This window comes from Aspergillus viridinutans (genome assembly GCF_018404265.1).
Source record: "Aspergillus viridinutans IFM 47045 DNA, scaffold_5, whole genome shotgun sequence".
Classification (NCBI taxonomy): Eukaryota; Fungi; Ascomycota; class Eurotiomycetes; order Eurotiales; family Aspergillaceae; genus Aspergillus; species Aspergillus viridinutans.
In genome coordinates this window covers 888,205-910,512 of record NW_025091221.1, presented here as the reverse complement: position 1 = coordinate 910,512, position 22,308 = coordinate 888,205, and the positions used below count along the sequence as shown (strand labels likewise).

Genomic DNA, 22,308 nt, shown 5'->3' with positions numbered 1-22,308 from the left:
TACAACAACGCTGGATTCGCCAGTCCCATGCGCCTTGCAAACCCCGTAAGCAGCTGATTGGCGGACCAGGCTATGTACAACCTCCAAAGGAGGATCAGTATTGGAAACAAGACAACGATAGAAGCTGAAGTGCACAATCAAGGGCGGGGACGGATACGTCTCGGCATCGGTGTCGATCCAGCATGTGCCTTGAGAATGTTCTTGGATCTTATTCGCGGAGCGCTACCGCTGGTAGAGTCGGACGAGCTCCTATCGTCGGCGTTGGCGCAAGGTAGCATCTTTTTCGAAACGGGAGTACCCGTTGCAACAGCGCTGGGCCGCTTGGGGATCAATTTCTTGCGTTTCTCAACACTGTTGCTAGTGCTGAGAGTTGGGAGGAGCGACGCCTTCTTCGTTCCTGTGGCCGCGACAGGACTGGAATTACTCTTTGGCCCTCCTAGCCGCCGCACACGCCGCGCCTTGGGAGCTGCAGTAGCAGGTGCAGTAGTTGATGCAGCCACTTCTTCATCACTACCGGTCTTAGCTGTCTGGGACCGGGTGCTGCGGTTACTGGCTGCCTTCTTCTTATCGGTGCCCTTCACTGTTGGATTCAAAGCGACGTCATTGCGCTTCCGCTCCCCTCCCTCACTGTTGTTCTCCCCTTGGTACTGCACAAGGCGCTCCTCGTTCCATGTCACATATTTCTTGGCCCCTGTGCGCTTCCGACCGGGATCTGCAGCTTTGCCATCATCGACATCGAGGTTGGTGTTCTGCGATTGTTCCGCCAACGCCTGAAGCACGTATTTCGGCATGACCGCATCCCCTTTGTTGTGACGAGTGTTTCGACGCGTCGCCAGCGCAAGCTCCTGGGCTTCTGTGCGCTGCAGGAAGACGAACTCCGTCCCCTTTGCACGACGAAGAGTCACGGTACGAAGAGTGGGCGTAGTGGTCTGGGGTGGAACTTTGGCAGCACGGTTCCTCGAACTTCGACGAACCGGGCTGGCGGCTTGATTTTCGTCCTCTCGGGCATCAACGCTTTTCCGCGATTCATCATCCCGATCGGGACCATCTGCGGGATCAGACGCTTTGACCGGAGACAGCTGGACTTTCGATGGTGAGGGTGAATTGGTGTCCAGCTCTTCCAGAGCCCGTCGAGCCTGTGGAGTTGGTACGTCGTCCACTTCCTGGCAGGCTTGTTCTGCGGCCACATCCTGCACAGTCATAGCTGCGGCTTTGGCGGCGCGAGCTGCCTTGGCCTTGGACAAGAAGTTATTGAGCAACTCCGCATCCTCCCCACCCAGCGAGCTGCGTAGTGCCGAACGTACCAGAGTGGACTCTTGTTGCACACTTAGACACTGCTCAGATGTGACTTCTGCTGCGATTGTGGAGTCTGCGGTCTCGACTGACAGATCTTGTCGATCATCCGTCATATATGTATCCACGGCTGCATCTGGGGCAATATTGGTATGAAGACTCGCTACATTGATGTCAAGTGGGGAGTCAGGTTGAGCGACCTCGCCGGTGGCATTTATCTCGAAATTGTAGTTGTTTCCAGCGCAATGATCTGCACTGACGGACTTGCCATGTAGCGTGTGGAGATTCGCTGATAAAAGAACCGAGTCCGTGGGTGTGTCTGGGGTCGAATCAAAGGATGTGTCCGTGTCCTGTTCGGCGATTGACGTGGCCGCGTCCCGTGGCTCATCCTCGTCAGCCACAGCGTGACCTCCCTCCTCCTCTTCATCCACATCCATCGGCTCCGTTTGAAGATCAGTAAAGTCGGTATGATTCGTGGGCAGTTTCCCTATAGTCAATCAGCTGCGTGTCTCGTAGTCGCCAAGCCTGGCTAAACCAAAACACCAAGCGAGCATGCATACGTCTTTTCCCCATCGCTTCAGACTCCCATTTTGTCTCAAGAAACGAACGTCCTCGTAGAACTGTACTGTCCGATTGACTCTCAGGATCGTCCAACCCAAAACATCGTCGCTTGACACCACGGACAAACCCCAGATTCCTGGACAAGTTGATTTCGGCGAAGAGATCTTCATCGACGTCCTCGTGCGATGCAGCGACGAGGCGTTGTAACGCTTTCATGCTGTTAAAGGAGGAACGAAAGCGCTTCCAGACTTTGCGCGACTTCGAACGCCCAAGGAACGCGTTCGACGGTTTTCGGTCCCATAGACGAGGGGCGGCGGCGGCCTTGACGGGCGTGAAACTGAACTTTTCGTCCTGATTCTGAAGCTGGCTATGAATATTCAACCCAGCGAAAGCGCGCGCGATTGGCGCACACAGTCGCCACCGTATCAGCGATCGTACCTTGGTCTCTGGGAGTAATGGCAAGGGAGGGAAAAGGGGCAGTGGGAATTCTTCGGCGCTTCCCCGGTCAAAGCACCCCTCGTAATTCACAGGAATGTCAATCGGAACAGAAGAAGCAACTCACCATGCTCGCGACAGAGGGCCCGATTGAAGGGATGGATCATGACCGGTGGCCATCGCTGCTTGGAGCCCCGAGGAATGTCGACGCCGTGACGGAGCTCAACTGTACGTTGACGGGGAATGCAATGTAGAGGTTCAAGCTTCTAGAATACTGCAATAATAGGATACAAGCTTAATGATTGAAGCATAAATGCGACGCTGACAGAGAAGAAAACCATCTATCCTAAGCAATACAAATACGCGTCAAGGCCGAGATGAAAGAAATCATAATAATAAGGTAGACTAACAATTAAGCCGGATGGACGTGTTGATTGGCGGTGGGCGGGCCGTTGCTGTGCCAACCACCTATTAGATAAACCACGAGATACCTCTACATGCGAACAACTCACCTGGAGACGCTGAATTATCTAGGGTATCTCTTTCTATTCCATACCGTGGGGCGACTTGGTCATCCTGTACTTCATGTGTAGTGAAGAAAAAGGTGGTCCTTGTGCCTTGATACACCCAGGAAGACAATCGACAAGTCGGACAGCCGCACAGCACGGTTTCTTTCCAACACCCTGATCTTGTTGAGAAAATGGATAATCAGCACGAATGTTATGATTGAAGAAACTCAGGCGTCGTCTCGTCTACTTGACTCTGTTCCACGACACACTACACCTGTCGTATCCTGACAGGAACAGGCTTGTCATTGTCTGAGATGCCCGGCTTTCAACTCCGCATAGTATGACTATACATCACTGGAAAGCAACAAGTCAAGGAGAGATTGTTTTCGCAATTCTTGAATGAGGCAATTCGCTATGACACACTGCCTTTATCTACTGGATCACATCCGAGTCTCAACGAGCCTCAAGCCTGAGCTTAGGCACGTTTCCTTGATTACACCATTGGCAAACAATGGCATTCACCCAACGAAGGGACTACTTAAGATCTCAACGTCAAATTGACGGAAGTGGGCCTAACATGGCAATAAAAGTTCCAAGGAGAGGCATAGCGAATATCATTCAATTCTGGCTTACTGGTTAGCCATTATCGTCGAAGAGCAAAGAAAAGACACTAGTTGGGCCATACCCCGGTAAGCATAACTCATAAAGTCGTAAACTACTGCCTCTGAATCCCATTACGAAAGCGACAGATAAACTGCCCCCGTAGGTCCATCGCAAACCCTAGAATACCTCCTCCTCCATGTCTCGGTCATCGAAAGGGTCACCAAACTCATCTAGGCATACATTAGCCATAGTCCTCAATGACAAGTACCAGAGGAATCATGACAGTAAGCAAGCTGCCCTTGATTACTCAACCTACCCAGATTAAAGTCCTTGTCGACGATATACTCCATCGCTCGCTGGTACTCCTCCTCCGCCCGTTTGTTCATCCACCGTGCCCCGGGTTGCCTTTGCGGTCGCTGCTGTTGTTGCTGCTGTCCAGCGACCTGTGTCGAGAAATCCGAAGGTCTATTCTTCTCAAGCCCGGCCATGTCCGTGACTTCAGAGTAGTTCTGTGTCTGTGAGCCTGGCGGGGATAGTTCGGAAGCCCCAGCAAATCCTGGGGTGGAGTCATTGAGACTATTGTTGTTTGTAGGCGTGCGGGAGCCGGCTGGTGAGTCGACCGAAGATTCAGGGGATGAGGCCATTTGCGAGTCGCCGTCCAGATCTGTGCTTCGTTAGCAAAGCGAGTCATGCAGCTATTGAGACGTACTGGGTGCGGAGGCGTAGGACTGTGAAAGCGCTGGTGGGAAAGCATCAGAGCCCAGGACTTACCAGTCGGCATCGTAATTTATTTCCAGAAGCAGGACAAACGAATATGAGGCTGGAAAACAGACGGTGATCGTTGGTATAGATGCAGCTGTCGGCGGAGTAGAGACGTCGGAGCTCCGCTGCGGTTTAACTAATCAAGCAACAATGATTTTCCCGTCTTCGCTGGCCTTCCCCGCTGCTGCTCACTATTCTTTTTCTCACGCAACAACTGTCGAGACAAGACCGCTATCAATGGACATATTGGGCTGGATTTGAATTGGTGTCTCTCGTCCCATTTTTTGCTCCCATTTACACCACTAGATCTTGACTAGTCGCCTACATCCCTAGTGTGGTGGTCAATCCAAGTCTAACTCCATTCCCGCCGTGTGAATATGAGCGCAAAGCCTACTACTGCTGGCTCCCCCGATGCTTGGGAAGATGACTGGGAAACACAGGCAGATGTATGTCTTCTATCTCCAATAGCAATGACCATTCAACGATTTGTGTCCGCTCGTCACCTTCACAAGAAGCGACTGACCGGAAAATTTCTCCTGGACAGAAATTAGCCGATGATCCAACCCCTCCTCCAGAGAAGAAAGTATCCTCGAAAGTTACGAAGGCGCAGCGCAGGGCGCAACAGGCCGAGTTCAACCGGCAGCTATGGGCCGAAGCGTGCGTGCATACACCCTCTACTATCAATCTCAATTGAATATTTATGTGTTGATTATGTGATAGTGAAGCTCCACAAACTTTCCACTTCCTAGAGGCTCGTTCCGATGTCCCTTTGAAGCAGGATTTCAAACCAGCGGTGACTGTACTCAGCCGCACGCCTCAATTGATGACGCGCCAGTCATCGTCCAGTGGAGTTTCTTCAGCGACTGCGGGAATCAGTCGGCTCGGTTTGGCGACTAATGATAGCCTGGAGGATTCAGATGACGACCAGAAACGGTCAGAACTGACTCCAGAAGAACGCCATGCCATTGCTCTGAAGAACCTGGAAGAAAAACAACGGAAATACGAGGAAGTGCGAGAGAGACTGTTTGGAAGTCCGTCTGCAACCACCTCGGGTGCATCGTCACCGCGAAGCGCGACTCCTCCCAGACAGTTTGAGGGCAGAGGGAAGGGAAAGAGCCGCGGCAATGGCAGAGACAACAACAGAGACAAGAGAGACTCTTCTGCATCCTCGACGAAGTCAAAACAGCTCTTTGACCCCGGATATTCCTCCAAACCCAATTCAACCTACGTGCAGAAGAAGGAGAGACAGCAAGCTGGCGAGCGGGTATTGAATGACCAGCCACAATCTCCGCGGCAACCCATTCGCAGCCCTAGAGGTCCAGATGCCGGTGGACGAGGTGGTTTCAGAGCGGGCTACAGAGGCGCAAGGGCCACTTGATCACAGCACGTCGCGACGACCGGGGCGGAGCCTTGCGTCATTCGCGCCGGGATGTGTCTTTAGTGACAGAACCACTCCTTGCTCGCTGAAGAAATCATGGCAACCCCCTTCCGGAGTTGATTGCGTTTGCAACCTGCGACGTATTGGGTCGATTTTCTGGGGGACGTTAGTCTTGTGCCAGTCACGGCATGAAGATATACTCACGGGCATATCGCTCGTAGCTGTCAAGATACAATTCGTCAGAGCTAGTTGTCGCCTTGACATGCTCATTGGCCTCAATCGCGTTAACCCATGCGGCCCACCGGCTTCCAGGCTCGGGGTCAGGCCAGCCACGGTACGGTTTGAGCACGCGGCTTAGTCGGAGGATCCAAGGGGCAATCTGGACATCCACAAAGGAGATGCTCGGTCCCAGGAAAAATGGACCTTCGGGATTGGCAGCCGTGATTAGCGTCTTGAGACCGTCTTGGAGCTCCTGCATATTCGCCGTCTGCTTTTGTTCCTCCTGTTCCTGGAGAGCCCTATAGAAACTGGGCACGATGTGACGATTGATCTGCAGCCATTCAGCACCTAGTCTCGGAACTAATGTCGGCCCACACGATACTTACATGGTCGGTCCAGAGCCGACAGTGAGCTCGCAACTTCGCATCGCCCGGCGGCAGAAGGGGTAGACCAACGTCCAAGTCTTCGAGCTGCAGATCCTGGTTAAGAGACGACGGCCTCTCCGTGGGAAAGGAAAGTGTGGGTTGAAACCTACATATTCGAGCAGAACCGAGCTTTCATACGATCCCCAATCACCGTGCCGCAACGCTGGCACCAGGCCTCTGGGGTTCACCTCCAACAGAGACTGAGGTTTTTGGTACGGATCTACTTCGATATATTGGTATGGGATACCCTTGATTTCCAAGGCTATCCAAACGCGTTGTACAAAAGGGCTAGAATATACTTTTTTTAGCTGAGACCGGGCTGAAAGCGTTGATGCTCAGACATACCAGAAACAACTTCCGAACAGTTTTAATTCTGCTTCGTTGGAATGATTTATAACGGTCAAGGCCGCTAAGCCGGTAGCTTTGGTGTGGTATGATTTTTGCTGGGCTTCACTTTGGGAGGGCATCGTTCTAGTCTTAGAAATTTGGTTAGTCTCAAGATATACTTTGAATCGAAACAAGTGTTGTCAATCGAGCAACTGTCTCGTGGATGTGTCAGTTGTAGCAGCTGGGACAAGCGGGGAAGCTGAAGGTCATTTTATGCGGCATCCAGCAGTGACGTAAATAGCGGAAACACATACACACTTAATGGATGACAGTCACACCACAGCGCAAACTTGAAAACTGAAGTAGTAAAAAGAAACAGATCGCACACTTACTGTGACTGCCTTCTTCTTCTCCTTGGCCTCTTTCAGCAAATAGCGCTGAACACTATTTTTCTTGACCCGGTCGCTCTCTTCCAAAGTATGCCGATGGCCTCCGCCCACCCCGTCATTCTTCCCATTCGCACCGTTGCCATTGACCCGCTGGATCGTAAAGAATCTCTCTCCATTCGCCCCGGGATGACCCTCGGGTAAGGTCGGATTCGGCGTGAGCACGCCGAACGGCTGGCTGTCCCTCCTCTGTCCCAAGGCCGACTCATGGAACAACGAGTTCACGCTGGGCAGAAACTCCGAGGAAGGAAAGGACGTCTCGGGCCCGGTCGCGGCAAAGTCCGACACAGCCGCCAGACCGTACCCGGGAAAGTATTCGGTGATTTTGATCTTGACGTCGCAGAGGTCTCGTTGTCGGGCGGTGCGTTTCCGCTTCTTCTTGTTCGGGTCGTCGGATTTGGGGGTCCCTGGCGGGCGGCCTTTGAGTCTGCAGTCCCAGTAGTGGGATACGAAGGGCTTGCGCTTGTAGCGTTGTGTGGAGCGGTGGGAGTAGACGTTGTCGACGTGGGGGAAGTAGGTTCGGAATCTAGTTGCAGAGCAAGTGGTTAGATAAGTGCGTTCGGGAGTCAATGATATGAAGGGGACTGCGTAGAACGTACTGGTCTTCAGTCAAGGTGATCGTCTCGTCCACGTTGAATAGCTTTTCCCTCCAGTATTCAAGGTCGGGAGGATCAGGGACCAGTTTCATGTCTTTCAGACAACCATCCTGTTTCGAGAGCTCCGGGACCACAGAGTAGCCGTCGCTCTGCGGCTGTAGCTGCAAATGATGCGGAAAGGATGGCGATACTTGCAAGCCGGTGTTGCGCATGTGCGCATCATCGTTGGCGCCATTACCATTACACTCAACAGCTGTAGCCGCAAGATCTGGGCGTACTTGCGACAGGACCTGCTCGTGGTGTGCATCGTGATCGCCGCCGTGCGCTAAACAGGATTGCATCTGCTGACCATCCGAAAGAGTACCCGGGAACGCCTGCTCTCGGGATGTTTGGTGGTAGGTATGCAGCTTCTCGTTAAACTGCTGAGGAGATATCAGCTCGGTATTAACCGACTCGCCAGGCCGCGACGGCCGCATAGACACCGGTGTACTGAGCGGATGACCCGCATTGTGATGGTGCCGCTGTTCCTGCGGATGATGGAGATGGAGGTCCGAGTGTTCAAGCGCAGACTGAAGAGGCTGAAGCGACTGCGCGTCCTGAGGATCTGCAAGCTCCTGTGTATGTGACTGGTGATGCGGCCGTTGGGTTGCAGCTAATGCGGACGCGTCGTCTGCGAGGGAGGACAGCGATCGGGGCTGTCCATCAGAAGTGTGAGAGTCGACGCGGAATCGCTGAAGATCCGGGCCGTCCATTTCTCGAGCGGAACATCAAAGCACCAAGGCGGGATTAGCGAGTCTGGATCATGTCGAGTGCTGCTTTTGGAGGAGCGGAAGGGGAATTGGTGGGGAAGTTGAAGCGGCGTGTTGATGTGGAGAGCTGACACTTGACAATTAATATGACGGAGAATTATATTGTTGCGAAGTTGCTAAAGACATCCCACAGAGGATGGATCTACATTTATACATGCCTCCCCCAAAAGTTGCGTAATGGCTTTGATTCCACTTCCCATTTGTGGGACTCTACCGAATCTGTTGTCACGGCGAAATCAAACAGCTCAAAAAAGAAAAAGCAACTATCGGATATTGTGACAGGGAAACCGACCAGCAAACTAGTCAGCTCTACAATTGACAGTTCATATCAACAGAACAATTCCACGTTATTTGTCTCATGTCAAAGGGAAATCCCTATCGATCTTAGTTTGACCTATATCAGGCTCCTCCTGTCCTGCCGCCTTGAGGTCCAGTGCTCGATTTTGCTGAATGGCGTCCAATAGCGATGCTCCTCACGACTCGACACGTCAATATCCATTCTCGTCAACGGTATACCGACGATACATGGTCAAACTCTGCTTGGCGAACGCACTCCGGGCCCGAAGCTTCTCGCCATATCGCGTGAACAGGGGCGGAACAATGCAGAAGATAGTTGCCATGGCCGCCAGCACGGTCACAGCAAGATTTGCCCCTAGAGCCGAGAACAGATGGGGCGAGACTAACGGAAAGACAGCCGATAGGATTGATCGGAGGAAGCTGAGGGCGGAGAACCCGCTCGATGCGTAGCTTAGATAGCTGTCCGTGAGATAGCCCCCAAGGACATAGTCTAACTCGGTCAGCGAGTATCCCACCAACAACAGCGCAATCACGGATACGCTCCAATGCAAATCTTTCACGTCGGGGGGAATGGTCCAGGCGAAGACCCATAGCCCGCCCGCGAGGATAGGTGCTCCCAGCCAAAGACCAAGCAGCTTGTGCTCGGGAAGGAGGACGCGGCCCTGCTGCCGGTGCTGGTCGATGATGTACAGGTCAAGGCAGCGAGTCAGCAAGCCAAGACTAAGCCCAACACCGATAGCGATGAAGGGTAAACTGGCTTGTCGGGGGCTAAAACCAAAGGCTTCATAGATGGGAGGCAATGCTTCCGTGAAAAGATAAACCAGTGCAATTGAGATTGCGCTTATCAAAGACACTATGAACACGATAGGTTCGGTGAAGAAAAGAAGTACAGGCCGAGATAGGGCTAGCCGCGCAAAGCTATGCAGATCCGGTGTATGATCTGGGTTCACTCCTTCCAGCGACTCAACATTTGACGCCTTGCGGAGCTGTGCAACTTCTCTTGCCAGCAACAGCGACGGGCGGGATTCTCGGATGGTGAGAAGGACGAAGGTAAGGAGACCTGTTACAATGGCTGCAATGTAATATAGCCAATGCCTTTAGAAGTCAGTCCGTCAGCAGCTCTTCCGGGCCATCAATCGTCAAGCAACGCTTACCAGTCCATATCTGCAACTATGCAGATGCTCAAAATCGGCCCCACGATGAGACCCAAGTTGCTTGTTACGGCCCAGATACATACCATCCAAACTCGGTCGCGAGCGTTGAACATATCCTCTATACTGCCTATTACCACTGTGGTGGGAATCGCCGATAAAAACCCACTGACGAAGCGGCCCACAACCGCACCAGAAAGTGAAGGAACGGCGGCTACGACGAGACAGCTGACGCTGTACAACGCAGTGCTGACGATGTAGAGCTTCTTGCGTCCGAAAGCTTCAGAGTAGGGCGGGAAGAGGATACCACCGAATGCTTGCCCGAGAAGATACCTATTGTACGTCAATAATGACACCCGCAAGCACATCCACTCTCACAAATGGCTTGGAATGGCTCAAAAGGCGAGACAGGTAACGAACACTGATACAAATATGAAGATGGATGTTGTCTTCTCCAAGCCATATTCTGCAGCTGCAGCTCCGGCGGCGGTTGACTAGGTAGACGATCAGTATAAGTCGATGGTCTGTTGAATAAGTTCATACGACATGAAGGAACATACACCAGAAGTGCTAACAGCTGTTCTGATAGGCTCTTCAAATTAGCGCAGATAACATCGTCCCAGAAAGACAGGCACTTACGTGAAAAACTCAAGGAAGAAGATGAGGCTGATATCATAAACCTTCCGAGAGACATCCCAATTCCGAGGATGTCGACGGTTGCCTATTGCCCATTGCACATAAAGCTCATCGGTGGTCATTTTTAGCCCATATTGGGACAGATGGAACTGTAGCGAGTCCGGGTTGCTCAACGGGCTCAGCTTCTCCTCGGTGATTGCGATTGTGGTCTGCATCAGGAAGAGATCAAGTCATAGGAATACCCAATTCGAGATTCAGGGTGCAAAGGATCTCGTGAACGAGATACATCCATGAGAGCTAGACACATTTGAAGGGCTTCAGAGCACCGGAGCTAGGGATACGTCGTAGGAACAGGATGTTGCTATCTTCAGAGCAGGCTTCTAGGGAGGTATGCGACACCTTTCTCATGAGGTAAGCGCTCCCTCAATGTGCATTCCATAGCCTATTGATATCGAGCTGTTCATTGGGCCCTGAGCAAGGATCCCCAGCTCTCGTCGTGTCAGTGTGGGCCATGGCATGCTTCATCTGGAAGGTCGGAAGGTTCATCACGATCAACATTCCTCACGGATGGATATGCTTTTCCCAATTCCTTGGCATGTTCGTCACGCCGTTCGTCATCGCCAATCTTCCGGTCGTATCCTTGAGGCGTAATGTACGAGGATGTGAGCGTCAGCTGGAGCGAAAAACCTCGCAGGCGTGGGTGGTGATTAACGTACTTTAGTCGACATAGTTGAAGTGTGATTTCCCTCCATCCCATCACATATTATTAGATCAAGCCGAAGAGAAGGTTGTCTGCTTACAGGGTGGAGTATCAAATCACACAAATCATTCCATTGCTTCGTTATATAACTTAGAATTCATAGACTCATCAACCTGCGGAGGACATCCTCCGCGCTCGCTTACTTCTCCCAATCATCCATCGGTTAAGACTCGCCCTGCGCAGTCTCTGTAATCCATCGGCCTTTCGGCATAAGCTTAAGCATTGCCATTGTAAGCAAGCTTGTTAGGGCTACCCTGAACATTGGTGACAACACCATTGGTGGCCAGCTGCTTGATGCGAGAAGTCACAGCAGCAGGACCAGAGAGGTTCTCAAGACCCATCAAGTAGACGGACAGGCCAACAATATGGGGGGTGGCCATGGAAGTACCAGAGATGGTGTTGGTGGCAGTGTTGGAGCCAATCCAGGCGGAAAGGATATCCTGACCGGGAGCGAAGATGTCCACAACGGAGCCATAGTTAGAGAAGGAGGCGCGGGCATTACTCTTGTTAATCGCAGCAACGGTCACGGCGTTAGGGGCAGAGGCAGGGCTTGTCTGCGAAGCATCAGACTGGCACGATATGTTAGTCCGACGAAAACTTGCAATGTTCATTTGTAGGTCTTCGAAGCGCGGGGATACATACGTTCTCGTTTCCAGCAGCGACGACAGAAAGGACACCTTCTTTGAAAGCGTTCTCAACAGCGTTGTTGAAGGCATAAGAGTAGCCACCGCCTATCGTTATCCATCAGCAGCCGTTACTTTCAATCCAGCCGAATGAGCGAGACTATGCATCTTACCAAGACTCATGTTGATTGCAGCCTTCGTAGTACGACCCTTGCTCACAATATCGTTGGCAGCCCAGTTGAAACCGTCAAGGATGATCGAGGTGCTGGAGGACTCGCCCTGGAAGACCTTGACGGACAGAAGGTTGGTCTTCTTGGCCACTCCGTAGGTCGAGCCGCCAATGGTACCAGCAACGTGCGTTCCGTGGCCGACGCTGTCGACATGGGTGCCACCAGCGGCGTTGTATGCCAGGGATGCGCGGCCACCGAACTCGACGTGGTTGACATTAATGCCAGTGTCGACAACGTAGGCATAGGTGCCAGCGCCAGCACTGGTGTCGTAGATGTAGTCGGTGCTTGCTTGTCCCTTGTGGGAAATGCTGCCAAGACCCCATGGGGCGCCCTTTTGAGTGGTTAGGGCGTCAATGTACCAGATTTGGTCCTCCTCGACATGGGCAACCTGTGGGCTTGTAAGTCACTGATCTCATGAAGTGGTAGCCTTCTGAAGAGTACTGACATCTGCGCTCTTGCGGATTTCCTCGATGGTAGCATCATCAAAGGAGCCGGCGTAGGCCGCGAAATCCTTGATCTTGTAGTTCTTCTCGATACCGACGGGAGTATCGCCGCTGGTGGCATCACGACGCTCCAGGTTGCGTTTGTGGAGATCAGTGGCCCAAAGAGTGTGAGACTCAATGGTAGCTGCATCGGTGCCCGGCTTGAAGGTCACGATGTACTTGCCAGGAATCTTCTGACCTGAACGACGAGTTTCCTGGACAGGCGCGCCAAACACGGCTGGCAGGACAGCTCCAAGGAGCAGCAAAGTGCGTTTGATAGAGAGCATGGCGAAGACACCGAGAAGACTTTGGATACCGGATCAGGCTGGGAGATGTTGGACTGAATGGTCTGATGGACACAAATCTCTGGAGGACAGACAGGTATTTATAACCTTTCCCTCTTCATGTTCCGTTCATGTTCTTCTGCTCTCGCACCATTTTCATGCCCTCCGGATCTCCCAGTCACCATCGCGAGACAAGGATGGAGACATTCCGAAGAGTGATCCGGAGAGTGTAATGGGAACTAACAGGGTAACATTGCATCTCTGCATCGCACACCGTCGGAGAGCCAGATAGTGTATGCAGCGAGCATGAGGTGAGATGAACTATGCAGATGATGGATATGATCCTTTCATCAGTCCAACATGACCGGGTCCGGGACAGGAAATCGGTGGGTCATCAGAAAGCAGACATTGACCACGGTGAATAGTAATTGATGCCGCTGATTCGTGCAAGAACACCCCGAGCACAAGAGAATTCTCTCATTAGATGCGCAAATAGCGGCTATGAATACTCTTGCGCCCGCATTCTCCTTATGGAAGGTAATATGTCTTTTCTTGGCTTCCTCAGCGACTCCTCACGCCATTGCATTTGCGCCGACTGAGGTCCGTCCCACGGGCAAAGCTTCGGGGAGGAAGGGTCAAGCGACTCGTCTGCAGAGACGGATGTGACCCTACCAGGATACTTGGCAATCCCACGCGATTTCCTCCTTGGCAATTCTGCACGCACTTGAAATAAGGATATTGACTAGGTGGCTCAGTCTGATAAAGGCGTGCCAGGGTCCTCCTAGACGGGGCCCAGCGGCATGAGATTGGCAAGAGGGGAAAAAGCACATGACATGCTTAATGGAGCTGCAGATTGTAATAACGTTTGCATTAGGCTGGAGGCCCAGTAAACGCCAATCGAGCAGCCAGCAGTGCGGGCTTGTAGCAGATAGCCTTGGTATTGAGCCCTGTACAACGCGTACTGTTTCTCTGGCAATCCCCGCCGGGTCCCTTTATGAATCACGGTAGTACACATATATCATACGTGCGCACATGTGGTCTTACGGATCTCCTGATGCAGTCATGGTTCGAGGGCAACACACTCGAACCTCTCGAGGTGACTCTTGTGCTGACTCGAGCACGGCAACGAGGGCTCGGGGTAACTGTCGAACGAAGGGGACAACCAACTTCCCCTCTCCACATGGCCTCGGCTAGTGATAACGGCAGACTGGCAATTGATGAACGTAAGCAGTCCCTTTGACCTTTGTGGCTAGCCTAGATACATCCCGGTATCATTTCTCGCCGGCGGGCGTCCGAGGAGCCCTTGGCCTTGGCATTAAGGGACCATACCGTGACATAGATTATTATTAGGAACAGCAAAACTATCATGATTATTGATGATAGATTCAGGGCCCGGACTCCAGAGATATAGAGTAGGTACTCTGTAAGACATTGAGCGCCGAGGGAGTCCCATCTGTGCAGGCAGGATTCGCGGGCACCTTCTCCGGCTTGGCCAATGGCCTAGAATGTCTGGTGATTTATCCCAGTTGCATTGAGCTCGTGATCTTGATAAGAGGATCTGTCCAGTCAGCCAGGTCCGACTGAAGAGTGGGATCATGGGGGGTGATTGTGCCTTGTGGGCAAAAGGCCAAGACTCTCAGTGCACCCATGCCGACTTGGCACGTTCTGTTCCACCGGGAATCCGTTGGGGCTTATTATTATTATTAAACCATTTATATGTTGCAATATGCATATATACTTGTGAAGATGACGACATGCATGTATACATGCTTATGTCTCAAAGATAAGGTTTTTATTATAGTTGAACCCTTGCATTTGTCATTTCAATCAATGATGAAGAACCACCAGATAACAACGTTGGCAACAAAAACGCCGGCTCCCCTGCTGCCAAGACATATTTTAATGTACAAGGTTGGATATGGCTGATGAACATCAAGGACAACGCCCTCAAGGATATAGTGTGAAGAGGCCTCGGAGAGAGTTGCCCTGGTAAGTACAATGAGCAATAATCCAGTCGAACCATCCTCCTAGGCTGACCATATCACCAAACTCGACAAATATCTCGTCGCCGTCTCAGTACAATGTCAGATCCTTATTCACTCTTCTCTACATGCTTCCTCTCCGCCACTCTGTTGTGAAACGGGAATCCCGTAGTCCTCTTGTCAGCCCCCGTCTTACGACTGATCTTCCCATGGCTGCTGGCAAAGAGCGTGCACCACAATCCAAGGGACCCGACGGCGAAGTATCCCACCATGGCGGCCGCGAAGACTACTTGGTCGGTGGTGGTATACCAGGTGTACGCATAAAAGGCCGATATGGCGTGGTAGAGGGACGTTATTACCAACGTAGGAACGGCATACGGAGCCTTAGGGTCGGAGTCCTCGGTTGAGACTGCTTCTGAAACGGCTGAGCTGAGAGGGACGGAACCGCTCAGCATGATGGTCAAGGTGGCGATCGTGAGCAGACTGAAGCCAAGGCAACGAGCGAAGTAGACCTCAATTTCTGCGACGGTTAGCACCGGTTCTTGCTGAATGTCAATTTTTTCTGAGTATGGGGCTTACGCGACGGCTGCCTGGCTTCTTCTAGCATGATTCTTGCGATCATCTGTGGCATCCCAATCAAAGGTATGGCTTGTAGTGAGAGCCATCCCGCGGTTGAGTATGTGTAAGCGTAGAATACCTAGAGTACAGGACAAGATATCAGCCACCAGAAGTGCTCCAGAGGTATAGCGCATCCCCAACACGTACGTCCATGATATGCGAAACGATCTATGTGTTTGGTGCACAGATCCTGTTATGTTGTTGTGGTCCCTGAGTGTTCAGTATTTGAAGTTCAACAAATGAGTCAGTTGTAGATAGATAGCATAGGATATTATTCCCAAGTGCAGTATAAGTACCTAGAGAAAGCGATCTGAAGCAATTCGGTGATACGTCAGTTTGAAGTACTTGGACGGAAGTCGTGTGACATCATCCACATGGCACCATGGAATGCTTGGAATGCATGCCTTTTTGTCTTGTTTGCATTGGATACATTATCCTGTTTTCTTTTTCTACCTGGATCCAAGATTCAGGATATCCATAAAAGTTAAAGAACCATAAGTTATTCAATCTTATTGTTCCTCCGCGCCTGCGGAAGCCAATACCGCTGGATAAGAACGATAAGAACGATAACTCCGAATCAAACCCGAGGAGGATGAGATCAGCAAGAAGGTTCAAAAGAGCAAGGAAAGACATTAATCATGAAATTTTTGATCGAGAAATCTATCGGTTGATATTACTAGAGCGTAGGTACCGTGCAAAACTCAGGTCTTCGTCGTTCGGACCACCTTGAGACTCTGCAAGAGCTTCTTTGTATCGCTGGGACAGCCCCGCCTCGTCACCAGCTAGAGGAACACCTTCCTCGTCATCGTCGGTATCATCGTTCTCCGAAAACTCCAGATCCCCCTTGCTTGCTGCAGCAGCGGCTGCCTCTTCCTCCTCCTCTGCTTCGCTGACGGTCTCGGCTTCGTTCGCGACACGCGGCTTCCGCGAAGGTCCAGAGACACTCATATCCTTCATCAGCTTGCCCAGCTCCAGCTCGCGCTGAGCTGCCTGAATTTCCTCGCGCTCCTTCTTCTTGCGTTCCAGTTCTGGCTTGTAGTCCCGTTCAAACTCCTGGCGCTTCTCTTCCACAGCTTGGAAGAATTCGTCAATGCCGTCGCCTGTCATGGAGCTTACGCCCACGACACTCAGATGGCGATAGAACTCTTCCAGCATTAGACTCATACTATTGAGAAGCGAGCCCATGTATCCGCTGCCTGCCCCGAAGCCCGCGGCGCTGCCCTCCCCTCCGAAAGCACCAGACTCCTCCTCCTCTCGCAATGCTTGCTGGAATGCATCGAAGTCGGCCATCCATTCTTTCGCGAACTCTGCATCCTGAACGTCTGTCTTGTTGAACACAAGGATCATTGGCAGTTTTGTTTTGTACAGGATACTGCAGGCGTAAAGCATATTGCTCATAAAGGTACTTGTGGAAGTCGTACGCGGGGTATCAATGACATAAGCGATGACGGTAGGAAACGAAGAGGCTAGTGTCTCGAGTAAGATGCTCCCAGATGCACTCCAAACGAAGACTTCGATTTGTCCGGGCGTGTCGACCAAAATATGCTCGATGGGCTTGGCTGATGGATTTTCGGGATTGGGTGCGGTACGCTTTTCCAGTAATGATATAATCTGATCAACCTTTGTCGCGAACAGATTCAATGATGTCAAGATACCGCCGTTAGGCCCGAGATTGTACTGCTTCATAACTTCTTTGTAGTTGATCGAGTCACGGATGTCGATATTGCTCTCAAAGGGGACCGAGTATACAGCGGGGTCGAGGTTGAGCACGTAGGGGATTTTTTTCTTCGAATGGAGGTACGAGTTGATTCTCTGCATGAAGGTCGTCTTTCCCGAGCCTAAAGTGAAGTAGCATCAGCAATTATCGCTCATTCCTAGAAGGCCTTCGAGCTCGAACACCCTGTTGAATGATATACCTGCCATGCCGACGCAGACCACCGACACGGGAGTCGTCGCCATGATGAAGAGTGCTTAAAATATGATCGAGTCCTGAGTACTGTCTTAAGATCTCAATAGTAAAGAATATTTCTCTTCAAATTAAGAAAATAACTAGCTTGATGGAGAAGGAACGTGTAAGTGTATAATGTGGTTCGAAGCAGAAATTCTTTTGTCGCGGGGATTCGAGGAGATCTGCCTGCGGGTGGAGCCCATAGTCTGGGCCGCCCAGACGTCATTCTAGTGTTTTTCGTGCTGCGGCCGCTCCCTTTCCACACGAAAGCTCTGGGCAATCGTCGTGACAGATATCAAACATGGCTTTAGACGATTTTGAGAAGTCTCTGGCGGAAGACCAAGAGCGACGACGCGAACGAAGCGACAGAGAGAAACATCGACACAGAGACCGAGACCGAGATCGCAGCAAGGAACGCTCAAGACATCATCGTCATCATCACCATCATCGGCGCCATTCGTCGAGATCGAGAGAACGAGAGTCAGATCGCCCTCGTGAGTCGCGTGATAGTGAGGAAAATGGACATCGACACAAGCGATCTCGCCATTCCACCGATCACGGCGATGATCGAGACCATTCCCATAAGCGACGACACAGGAGGGAGAGTAAAGACAATGAATCAGAATCTACAGCTCCGGTGCAGGAGATAGTTCAGCAGGAGCCTAGTCAGTTGAGGCGGGATGCCTGGATGGAAGCGCCATCCGCCCTCGACGTCGATTATGTTCACCGACGTGACACTACACGGTTGGAGGAAGAACCGAAAGCCAAGATGCTCCAAGCGGACTTTGAGCTGAAGATACACGACCGAGAATTGAACCAGCATCTCCGTGATCTGAAAAACGAGAAAGAACTGGCTGAAGTAGAGGAAAAGCCAGCACAGCATGAGGTGGATTACACGTTCGGGGATGCTGGCTCCCAGTGGAGAATGACAAAGCTTCGAGGCGTATACCGGGAGGCAGAGGAGAGTGGAAAACCTGTGGAGGAAGTCGCAATTGAGCGCTTCGGGGATCTGCGCTCGTTTGATGATGCGCGTGAGGAAGAGGCGGAGGTGGACCGCCGCGCACGGTATGGCGAGGGTTACGTGAGCAAAGAAAAGCCAACAGGAGACCTCTTCCAGGAGAGAAAGCTTGAACAAGGGGTTCATAGGGAGCCTCTTGAACACGTTCGAGATCCTGAACAGGAGCTTGCAGCTCGTGGTCAAGGTCAGAAGATCGACACGGTGCCTCCTTCCGGCGCCACCCAGCACCTTGATCTGACAGCTCTCAACCGACTCAAAGCGCAGATGATGAAGGCAAAGCTTAAGGGATCGGCTGAAGCAGTAGAGCTTGAGGAGCGCTACAATGCGGCCGCAGCGGCGATGGCCAATCGCAAGGAGTCCGATGTTGTAGTGCTCGGAGTCATGGAGAACCGAATGCTTGCAGGACAAAGAAACGAAGCCAAGCCCGTCGAAACTAGGAGGGGCCGGGAGCGAGGACAGCTGGAGGAAAATGAGGATATGACTATTGAAGACATGGTCCGAGAAGAGCGGCGGACGCGGGATCAATTTGGTGGAGATGGGAGACGACTGGCGGAAAGGATCGCCAGAGACTCGAAATTCGAGGTCCGTTCATCCCTGACACATGCAGCTATGACTTGTTACTGATTACATCTGTTTGAATTAGAATGATTTGGAATACATGGACGATAATGCCGCCAAACTCGCCAAGAGGGTGCACCGGTCTGAGATCAACCTCAAGAATGCTACCATCAGCGAATTTCAGAAGATGAATCGGATCTTGGACAATTGCCCGCTCTGTCATCATGAAGATACCAACACGCCCCCAATCGCTCCTGTGGTGTCTTTGGCGACCCGAACCTATCTGACTCTCCCAACCGAACCTGAGCTTAGCGAGGGATGCGCTACCATAGTTCCTATCCAGCATCGCACCAATCTGATGGAATGTGATGACGATGAGTGGGAAGAGATCCGGAATTTCATGAAGAGTCTAACCCGGATGTACCACGATCAAGGCCGCGATGTCATTTTCTACGAGAACGCAGCTCAGCCACAGCGGAAGAGACATGCAGCCATGGAAGCCGTTCCACTGCCGTACAGTCTCGGAGAAACATCGCCCGCCTTCTTCAGGGAAGCGATTCTCGCAGCAGACTCCGAATGGACGCAGCACCGAAAGCTGATCGACACCCTTGCCAAGGCGAAGCAGGGACTGGGTCGGAATGCGTTCCGTCGCACCCTGGTCAAAGAGATGCCCTATTTCCATGTTTGGTTCGAGTTGGACGGAGGACTGGGCCACGTGGTGGAGGACGAGCACCGCTGGCCACGCGGCGATCTGTTTGCCCGCGAGGTTATTGGAGGCATGCTCGATCTAGGCCCAGAGGTGATTAAACGACAGGGCCGTTGGAACCGAGGAGGCGATCGCAGAGTGGACGGGTTTAAGAAGAGATGGCGGAAGTTCGATTGGACCCGAGTGCTTGTGGAGGGATAGGTCGAGAGAGTCTTCAATTAGATGTTATCCGAGCCAAAGCAGCTGATATTATGAATATACATGATATGACTGTCAACCAAATTCCAAAGGAGATCAAACGATGGGGAAGACAGTGGTGGCCTCATCCCCCCTTACCAGGTTTGTGATAATGCGACAAGGCAGTGCATGCTCGAACTTTCAGGAGCATCAACTTCCCTGGAAAAATATTGACTGCCAAATCGCAGCTGGCCTCACCAGTTCGAGGCCATTTCCATGTCCAGCTTGATGTCCTTTTGCCTCGCAATCAAATCCGATGCTCGTACGGATCTCCCCGCATAACCCCCACGCCGCGTTCACATATGGCGGGCAAGTCTGTGGTAGCTTTTCTCACTCGGAAAAGCTCCGGGCTTACCAGAACGGATCCCCACCAACATCGGTAATATCGCCTCATCTAGAAATTTTTTGAGTGATTGTCAATCCCTGAAGATCTTGACTGGTCAGTTGGGACTGGGGACTCCGTAGATAGATAGATAGTGCGGGGGAGAAATACTGAGAAGGCGCTGCGACGATAACAACAGGTGGGGCACTGCAATCTCTCACGGCCGAATGTAGGCAATATACTCTCTGCTCCTTGGACTTTTTCTTTACCTCTTCTCATCTCTGACGATCGTGTGGATATTCTTCTCGTAGGCTCTGCTCTGTGTGCTATCAATTGTGCTCATAGACATCGACCCACCTGGCGACCTGATATACTCTCGGACATAGCTTGTCCGCCAACAGTTTCGCTCGGCATAATTCCAGGTGCGACGCTTTTCGCTCATAAGTGAGTCAAACTCGTGCTTATCTATCTTCCATTCTCCTTTAGAAAGGTTCCTAGATTGACTTGAAGTCACACAGGAACCTCACAATGGGTTCCACCGGTACCAAACCCAAGGTCCTCCTCCTTGGATCCATCGTCCAGTACGCACTAGCCTCTCTCCCTGTCTCTATGAATCACTCTTCTGACCCAGCGTCTTTCCATCCAGCGCACACAAGACATGGCAATCGCTATCCGAGATCGCAGAACTGGTCACTCCCACCGCCACAAACCGCGCAGAGTTTCTACAGGAATGCCGCTCCGGCAAGCTGGACGGCGTCGTCGCCGCATACAGAACCTTCGACTCCGTCACCATCACCGGCTTCATCGATGAGGAACTCGTCAACGCACTGCCCAGCTCAGTCACTTTCCTAGCGCACTGCGGTAAGCTCTCCCCGCATTCCTCTAAAAAAGTAACCCAGCATCTGACCGCCATCCAGGCGCGGGATACGACCAAGTCGACGTCCACGCCTGCAGCGCCCGCAATCCCCCCCTGCGCGTCTCCAACGTCCCCACAGCTGTGGACGACGCCACAGCCGATGTGAACATGTTCCTGATCATCGGGGCCCTGCGCAACTTCAACGCGGGCATGCAGGCCCTCCGCGAAGGGAAATGGCGCGGCCAACCCCTCCCCGCACTCGGCCATGACCCCGAGGGCAAGGTCCTCGGCATTCTGGGCATGGGGGGAATCGGGCGCAACCTCAAGAAGAAGGCTGAGGCGTTCGGCATGCGGGTCATCTACCACAATCGCCGACGGTTGAGCGAGGAGCTGGCCGCCGGAGCGGAGTATGTGACGTTTGATGAGCTGCTGGCGAAGAGCGACGTGATCAGCCTGAACCTGCCCCTGAATGTAAGTTTCCTATCCTGCCTTTGGCACTTCTGCGGTCATCCTAACCATTAGAGAAGAAACACACCCGCCACATCATCAGCAAAGCCGAGTTCGAGAAGATGAAGGATGGCGTCGTCATTGTCAACACGGCGCGAGGGGCAGTCATGGACGAAGAGGCCCTCGTCCAGGCCCTCGATAGCGGCAAGGTCTACTCTGCCGGCTTGGATGTCTTCGAGGAGGAGCCCAAGGTGCACCCGGGCCTTATCCGGAACCCCAATGTTCTTCTTGTTCCGCACATGGGCACATGGACCGTCGAGGTGAGACACAGTCTATAGCACTGAAGTCAACATGGCAGACATATACTAATCCGATTGATTTTTGACAGACTCAAACGGCCATGGAAGAGTGGGCTATCGAAAATGTGCGGCTTGCAATTGAAACAGGGAAGCTGAAGAGTCCTGTTCCGGAGCAAGCCGACCTTTGAACGAGAATATCACGAGAGTTTTGCACTATGCCAACCATAATTTTGCGAAATGTACTTATTTCTCATTATTGATATGTACACGATTTTGATGATAGAGTAGATATTGGATACACTTGTCACTGTGTGTTAAAATGCACACATCAAATCGATCGCTGTAATTCTTCGATCAACGGACGTGTATCCCCCGAGGTTCTTCTCGTTCATATGCAGGACACCCCGAAGCGAAGCATGCCAGAGCCAAACCCTCAACCTAGTCTTGATTCGAAATGATAAGCAGCCAGAACGCCGTGATGCTGCCATTCC

General features: G+C 52.0%; 10 protein-coding genes across 10 annotated transcripts; 3 read left to right on the top strand and 7 right to left on the bottom strand.

Annotated features, from left to right (window-relative positions):
* Positions 1 to 137: 137 nt before the first annotated feature.
* Positions 138 to 2,469, bottom strand: Aspvir_007260 (uncharacterized protein; the record flags this gene model as incomplete). Its single annotated transcript, XM_043270442.1, has 3 exons — positions 138 to 1,780; positions 1,854 to 2,221; positions 2,417 to 2,469. The coding sequence occupies 3 exons, from the start codon at positions 2,467 to 2,469 to the stop codon at positions 138 to 140; spliced, it is 2,064 nt and encodes a 687-aa protein (XP_043126377.1).
* Positions 2,470 to 3,578: 1,109 nt separating this feature from the next.
* Aspvir_007259 (uncharacterized protein) lies at positions 3,579 to 4,045 on the bottom strand (the record flags this gene model as incomplete). Its single annotated transcript, XM_043270441.1, has 2 exons — positions 3,579 to 3,631; positions 3,718 to 4,045. 2 exons carry the CDS (start codon positions 4,043 to 4,045, stop codon positions 3,579 to 3,581), a joined length of 381 nt encoding a protein of 126 aa, XP_043126376.1.
* Positions 4,046 to 4,540: 495 nt separating this feature from the next.
* Aspvir_007258 (uncharacterized protein) lies at positions 4,541 to 5,541 on the top strand (the record flags this gene model as incomplete). Its single annotated transcript, XM_043270440.1, has 3 exons — positions 4,541 to 4,609; positions 4,708 to 4,820; positions 4,884 to 5,541. The coding sequence occupies 3 exons, from the start codon at positions 4,541 to 4,543 to the stop codon at positions 5,539 to 5,541; spliced, it is 840 nt and encodes a 279-aa protein (XP_043126375.1).
* Positions 5,542 to 5,722: 181 nt separating this feature from the next.
* Positions 5,723 to 8,306, bottom strand: Aspvir_007257 (glutathione S-transferase family protein; the record flags this gene model as incomplete). Its single annotated transcript, XM_043270439.1, has 6 exons — positions 5,723 to 6,091; positions 6,147 to 6,230; positions 6,296 to 6,473; positions 6,531 to 6,661; positions 6,905 to 7,484; positions 7,558 to 8,306. The coding sequence occupies 6 exons, from the start codon at positions 8,304 to 8,306 to the stop codon at positions 5,723 to 5,725; spliced, it is 2,091 nt and encodes a 696-aa protein (XP_043126374.1).
* A 545-nt stretch (positions 8,307 to 8,851) lies between these two features.
* Aspvir_007256 (putative MFS multidrug transporter) lies at positions 8,852 to 10,662 on the bottom strand (the record flags this gene model as incomplete). Its single annotated transcript, XM_043270438.1, has 5 exons — positions 8,852 to 9,755; positions 9,815 to 10,144; positions 10,232 to 10,305; positions 10,372 to 10,393; positions 10,451 to 10,662. 5 exons carry the CDS (start codon positions 10,660 to 10,662, stop codon positions 8,852 to 8,854), a joined length of 1,542 nt encoding a protein of 513 aa, XP_043126373.1.
* Positions 10,663 to 11,422: 760 nt separating this feature from the next.
* Aspvir_007255 (S8 family peptidase) lies at positions 11,423 to 12,829 on the bottom strand (the record flags this gene model as incomplete). The annotated part of the gene is made up of 4 exons (XM_043270437.1): positions 11,423 to 11,776; positions 11,850 to 11,938; positions 12,004 to 12,448; positions 12,506 to 12,829. The coding sequence occupies 4 exons, from the start codon at positions 12,827 to 12,829 to the stop codon at positions 11,423 to 11,425; spliced, it is 1,212 nt and encodes a 403-aa protein (XP_043126372.1).
* Positions 12,830 to 14,918: 2,089 nt separating this feature from the next.
* Positions 14,919 to 15,579, bottom strand: Aspvir_007254 (uncharacterized protein; the record flags this gene model as incomplete). The annotated part of the gene is made up of 3 exons (XM_043270436.1): positions 14,919 to 15,328; positions 15,388 to 15,505; positions 15,574 to 15,579. The coding sequence occupies 3 exons, from the start codon at positions 15,577 to 15,579 to the stop codon at positions 14,919 to 14,921; spliced, it is 534 nt and encodes a 177-aa protein (XP_043126371.1).
* A 507-nt stretch (positions 15,580 to 16,086) lies between these two features.
* Aspvir_007253 (putative ATP binding protein) lies at positions 16,087 to 17,385 on the bottom strand (the record flags this gene model as incomplete). Its single annotated transcript, XM_043270435.1, has 2 exons — positions 16,087 to 17,264; positions 17,343 to 17,385. The coding sequence occupies 2 exons, from the start codon at positions 17,383 to 17,385 to the stop codon at positions 16,087 to 16,089; spliced, it is 1,221 nt and encodes a 406-aa protein (XP_043126370.1).
* A 290-nt stretch (positions 17,386 to 17,675) lies between these two features.
* On the top strand, positions 17,676 to 19,857 carry Aspvir_007252 (putative cell cycle control protein (Cwf19); the record flags this gene model as incomplete). The annotated part of the gene is made up of 2 exons (XM_043270434.1): positions 17,676 to 18,974; positions 19,036 to 19,857. 2 exons carry the CDS (start codon positions 17,676 to 17,678, stop codon positions 19,855 to 19,857), a joined length of 2,121 nt encoding a protein of 706 aa, XP_043126369.1.
* Positions 19,858 to 20,743: 886 nt separating this feature from the next.
* On the top strand, positions 20,744 to 22,005 carry Aspvir_007251 (D-mandelate dehydrogenase-like dehydrogenase; the record flags this gene model as incomplete). Its single annotated transcript, XM_043270433.1, has 5 exons — positions 20,744 to 20,796; positions 20,862 to 21,076; positions 21,133 to 21,542; positions 21,599 to 21,838; positions 21,907 to 22,005. 5 exons carry the CDS (start codon positions 20,744 to 20,746, stop codon positions 22,003 to 22,005), a joined length of 1,017 nt encoding a protein of 338 aa, XP_043126368.1.
* Between the last annotated feature and the right edge of the window lie 303 nt (positions 22,006 to 22,308).